Source organism: Limulus polyphemus, unplaced genomic scaffold, assembly GCF_000517525.1.
Source record: "Limulus polyphemus unplaced genomic scaffold, Limulus_polyphemus-2.1.2 Scaffold12304, whole genome shotgun sequence".
Lineage (NCBI taxonomy): Eukaryota > Metazoa > Arthropoda > Merostomata > Xiphosura > Limulidae > Limulus > Limulus polyphemus.
Window position 1 is genome coordinate 6,234 of NW_013677914.1, and position 6,047 is coordinate 12,280.

A 6,047-nucleotide genomic window follows, 5' to 3' on the forward strand; every position below is an offset into this window, starting at 1 on the left:
CAAACATCTAATTTGAACTAGTGCTACATTCAACATACTACGTGACACACAAAAAATCGATGTTGTACATTTGCTGTTATGTTAAACTTATATTAAAGTTTTTCTTCATTACCCATTCAAGTCATCTCCAACCATTATTAGTCTCAAAGTGGGTTCCTCATCATCGAATCATGAAATAGTAGTTCAATAAAATTTTGAATGCGAGTCAACAAACACGATGACATTGCCTTTCACTTGTGACCCGTATAGAAAGGGTTAACAGAGAAATATTTTTGTTTAGTACCAGCTTGAACACCAAACTTATCCTTCCAATGTTCCAATGAGTTTTCCAGGCTGTTAACAATTTTAAACATCCGAATGACATCACCTCTACAATTTTTAATATATTTTTTTATTAAAGAAAGGATACGTATTTTTTTAAATTATCTTGAAACTAACGTCTTTCGCTATTACATCAACAAACACTGCTACATAATGTGAAATATGAACACATACAATCACAGTATAGCTAGGAGAGTACATTCACCTTGAATGTGTATATATATCAACAGATATAAGACACCTGTTGTATATATCTATAGTAACTACCACAGCTTATAAACATAAAAGTTATGCAGCTTAAAAACTTTCAATTAAAAACTTTTGGTTAACAAAAATTGTGGAAAGCTACTGTGTTCAAGCAACTCAACCAAAAATCCTAAGTTAATGTCAATTAATTGTTATGGAATGATGTTCAACAAACACTGTAACACTAATACTTCTCCTCTATACCAGTAACATTTTACATTGAAGGACAACAAATGACCTTTCGGTCCATTTTCGCTGTGCTATCCATTAAATTAAACACTAATAAACCTTCTAGCCAGCCCTTACTAATAGTAATAGTACTATTCAAATATTTATAAAGCTTTCTCTTAAACTCTTTTAGTTTAAATTAACTGCATCTACCACCCCTGAAGGAAACCCGTTTCAAAGACCAATCACCATGTTAGAAAAATACAGCTGTCTTAGCCTTACTTAGCAATACTTGTTAATATTCATAGTAATACTATTACTAAGCGCCAAGGGAGAAATGTGAAAATTTACCCTCTTTAGTTTACACACGTGAACCTACAAAAAAGAAAAAAAAAAGAGTTCTGTTACATTCCTACCAATGAACTAAATGTCACATCTCCTTCCTGCTCATTTTCTTTAGAAATTGGTGTATTCCTATCATCTTCTTCATCAACATCATATTTAAAGTTTGCTGACAAAGTCGTATTTTCAGACCCACTGCTATTCTCCATCTTTAACAGTGAAGTGCCTATTGACAGGCTTGCTTGAAAATAGGCATGATGTAGGGCCCATTACAAGGAAATTAAATCAACTATTTTGGGTTTTCATAAAATACAGGAAATATACATGCTTACTAATATTGAACAAGATAAAAAAATATAATAAAATTATTTATATTCATCACAGAATTATTCACAAATGATATTTGTCTCAATTGAAAATAAAATTAGCTCATCTCATAACTAAGAAAATTACGGTTTGTAGGACGCTTTATCTTTTACCTGTAAATATGCATAAGAGTAGTCTTAACATAAACTACCGACAACAAGGGATCTTTTCGTCCATCAAGGCTGTCTTTGTACATTTACCCTTAGAAGACTACAAATTTATGCCCATTCTTTATTTCCAGAAAATTATGTAAAATCTTGGCATCCATTACTGCTGACAGCAACTCATTTCATAAATCAATCACTATGTTAGGAAAATAAATCTATTATAACTGTTAGTAAAGCTACACAATAGGCTATCTGTGCTGTGCCACCACGGGTATCGAAACCCAGTTTTTAGCATTATAAGTCCGCAGACTTACTGCTGTGTCACTAGGGGCAAAAGTTAAAAGATCTTAGCCTTTAGTTCACGGCACATTCCCGACCATTTGGTACGTCTCTTAGAATAGTTAATAAAATGATAAACAAAGATATAGAGTTATTGAAGACCAACAGATTTTTAGACACACCGCAGAAATAGTGGCGTGAAAAAACTGACCAAAGAAACTAGAATCAAAGCTATTCCATTTGAACACAAATCTATCAATATCCCCCGTGTTGTTCCAAAGAATTTTTGAACTGCCTGCTGTTGACTCTTCTGCCCCTATTGCACTATCAGTCCAAACCAATAGCCTTGTCTACCTTGCTGCTCGGCAAGGCATATGTAATTCATTTAAAAGTAACACAATCTTGCAAGTTCAAAGCAAATGCTTCATACCTCCCTTCCAGAGTAATCCTGGTAGAGGCATTAGCAGCATAGATTGTAGTACATATTCCATGGGAGGACTGGGATTGTCCTGTCTTTTTATTGGATACCACTATGGTTTTATTGCAATGCCAGAATGTGTGGGTACGTGGCGGTTGACCCTCGGCTGGGTTTGAACTAGATAATGTACCAAAGGTTGAGTGCGTTATATCAGAGAGATCTGAAATATACAAATCAGCAAGTCACATAACAACCACAAGTGATGTACAGTCGCGGTTGAATAGATTGTGTCAGAATTATATTTTTACACTGTCTCGCATGTTGTAGGTAGTGTACGCCACTGAAAGTTTAATACTCTTGAGAAACGTATGTAACAGCTATTTACTCATTTCCGACTCAAAATATGCATACACTCAGATCAGAGATTTAGAATTTCCAAGACGGAGATATCCACTGTATCTAATTGGATTGGGTCAATTTGGGACAAAAGAACTTTCCAGAAAGAAAAATGCACCAAGTTGAACTCCAGCCACGGTAAGAAAGGCGGAGTGTCACGTAACAGATAAGAATCCATGTCCACGTGTCCCAGACAATAGTACGCAAAATAATCAAGAAGGATCTCTGTCTGGAAAAACGACACACGTTTCGTATATAAAAACTGCTTCTACGAAATATCCACTCCACCTTTGCTGAAGAATGTAAATTGATATTCATATTATTCAATACGAAGGTATACTCGTCATGTCTCTAGTCGCGGCGCCTAGGAATTTCTACGCTATTGAACTGTCGAAATGAGCGATGACAAACCCCTGTCGTCATACTCTAGATAGATTATGGGAAATCTGCGGAAGAAATGCTGTTTTTTACATGACAGTCTTAGGACCGAGCCTTTTGAAAATGAATAGAATACAATCGGACATGACAGCATGAACTGTAACAACGTGGTGTGGCTACAAAATCGTTTTAATATAACTTACTCGATTTCTGTATAAATTATACAACTATAAACTCAGACATGTCTCTAATTATTCAAAATTGCATGTAGGGACTATTTGAATTCAAAATTTGTACCGCTTGTTAATATTTATTTAATATTCTTATTTAAAAATATATTTAAACAGTTGGAGCCCATATCTAGCTTCGCCTATCTACGTTAAATTAACTTATTTTTTTGTTGTAATGCATAAAAAGAATATGTAATCTTGTTAAAAGCAAGCATCGTACTTTTAGTGTTTATGCCTTTGAAAGTTAGAATATTTTGGGAGATTTTACTTTCAAAACTTATAAAGTATAAACAATGTGAAAAATTTAAGATTGTGTTGAAATATTTTATCTAAAGATTAAGCAAGCGTATATCAGTATTTGATGTACCCTTATTTTTACGAAGAAAGATATATACAATAACATCGGAATATCTGCTATTGTATAAGATGATTACAAAATGCAAATTAAGGATAGCCTAAAAATAATATGACCGCTAGAGGGCAGAATTGTTGACTACAATTTTTTGAATCGTACGATTCGAATGTTGTGTCAAGAAGTAGATTTTGGTTTGGTCCGTAACTTAAGTTTCTAAAACTAGTATAAGAAATGTCTGTGGATTTTGAATATTTGAAAGGTTCTGATTACAATATGAACCTAGAAAAAAATCGGCTAGAATCTTTCAAAAACTGGCCATTTGAGTTGGATTGTAATTGCACCCCCGAAAAGGTGAGATTTATGCATTTAATTTTAAATTTGTACTACTGAAACTCGAGTCAAACTTCGTTCAACGCTATTGTTACTGTGTTAATATTTCCTTGACAGTTCATTCCTGTCAGTATCAGTATCATTGTAAATATATGTATATTATAACCTGTGAGTCTGTCAAAAGCCGAGAAAGGCCACACACAGGTGTCCTCATATCCACCTGGAGAGTATATATTAAAGTTTAATAAACCACTTAAATGATGCATAATATAATTTTCTACACTTTCAGTTGCATTCAGAGCTATTAATCTGTCTAAAATGATATATTCAGTATAGATTTAGGTGAATTGTGTTATCACAGTACCAGTCTTAGCACAGATATTTTAAGATTATAGTACAACAACAAGTTCAGGGTTATCCTTAGTTTTATATTGACAATAATATTACTATTATTATCTCTGAATATCACACTTGTTTGTCTGAAGTTCGTTATTTATTTCTAATGGTTAATTTATTACTATTAATATTTTTTTGTAAAGGCCTGAAATTTAAAAAGGTTGTAATTATCAGTATAAGATTATTATTATTATTAACTCTTATGAATGGAATTATTGATATACTTTTCACAAATCAATATGAGAACTGTGTATAGTATCCAAGTGAGACCTAACTAGTGACTTGTACCAAGAGATAATAAGTTTCTTTTTTTACTAGTAGTCAGTATGTCTATAAATACACCCTAACATTCTATTAACCTTACTGCTTTCAACTGAACACACTACTTTGATAACCTTAGTGACTTTATCGACCATTGTGTCAATATATGTTTCATCAGTCGTGTTAGAGTTGGTTCCAGTTTGTATCAAACAGTTATAAACATCTTTAATGAATGTTTCTGAATGAAACATATTCCATCTCCAGCAAATTTATAAAATAACAAATTGAACAATTTTATATTTAATTACTAATAAAATGTTCAACAATAATAGAACAATCTGAATAAAGCAAGAGGGAATGAGGTTGAATTTCTATTGGGGGTTTGGATTAAGTTTTTTAGAGGTAGTTGGACCGATAACACTGATGTTCATACTTCACTATATTATGAGGCTTTAAAGAAATTCAAGCTCATTCTCCATTGCTTTATTCAGATGTTTTTTTTATTTATTAAATATATTATAATTTCCTAATCAGTGTTCCCTCCATGCTGCATGGCCGCACAACAACCAATCAAATGCCATGCACTTAATTATTCCAGCTGCACACATCCTCAGTAATGGTGAGGAGTCTCATCACATTGACAGCTTTAATAACCCTGGCATTCATTGGGGTTTAAAGCCCAAATAACCAACTGATAGCATTGCAAAGCAGCCTAACGATTTCAAAACTTTGATGGTTTAAAAATCCCCCCCCCCCCCCAAGAAAAAATAAAATAAAAATTGATACCGGTGCACATAAAAAAAAAAAAAAATCATTCCACACATGGATTAAAGAAATTAGAGAGAACGTTGTTCCTAACACTGTTCATTGTATTTTTTATTAGTAATTATATAGACTTGCTGAAGATTTATTGTTTGGTGATTAATATTTATCAAAAGTTATTTGTCATTCTGTCATCTTAATGTTTACAATAATTTGAACATATTATCAGACTAAAATTCCATATTTGAATATAATTTAATTAGTTCTAAATATACTAAATTTGTAAAATATTTTTCACTTTTTAGCTTGATATGGAAGTATTACTGAAATTATGTTAGTTTTAAACTCCCAAAGTTGACGTAACTTGGGCCCTGAAAAATTAAAACCTTAGAATTCTGAAATATTGTTTTAAAATCATTTACAGCTGGCTGGTTCAGGTTTCTACTACTGTCCAACAGATCGTGAACCTGATTTAGTAAGATGTTACGTATGTTTTAAGGGAATTGGATGGATGGGAACCAGAAGATGATCCATGGTAAAGAAACTTTACGTGATCTATTGATTTGTTTATATTAACTACGTAGCTTATGATCATGTTTTAAGGAATTGGATGGATGGGAACCAGAAGATGATCCATGGTAAAGAAACTTTACGTGATCTATTGATTTGTTTATATTAACTACGTAGCTTAT

General features: G+C 32.6%; 2 protein-coding genes across 2 annotated transcripts in view; one reads left to right on the plus strand and one right to left on the minus strand.

Moving 5' to 3' along the window:
* LOC106476965 (probable ATP-dependent RNA helicase DDX47) overlaps positions 1-1,300 on the minus strand; it is a gene marked incomplete at its 3' end in the record, with an annotated part of 6,646 nt that extends 5,346 nt beyond the window's left edge. The window contains exon 1 of the mRNA XM_013937578.2: positions 1,152-1,300. Coding sequence (XP_013793032.1) covers positions 1,152-1,286 — 135 coding nt within the window. The remainder of the gene's footprint in view (positions 1-1,151) is intronic.
* A 2,451-nt stretch (positions 1,301-3,751) lies between these two features.
* On the plus strand, positions 3,752-6,042 carry LOC111083946 (baculoviral IAP repeat-containing protein 5-like). Its single transcript, XM_022380693.1, is given in 3 exon segments — positions 3,752-3,957; positions 5,780-5,844; positions 5,949-6,042. Coding segments are annotated over 3 exon segments (279 nt in total). The 5' UTR covers positions 3,752-3,837.
* The last annotated feature ends 5 nt before the right edge of the window (positions 6,043-6,047 follow it).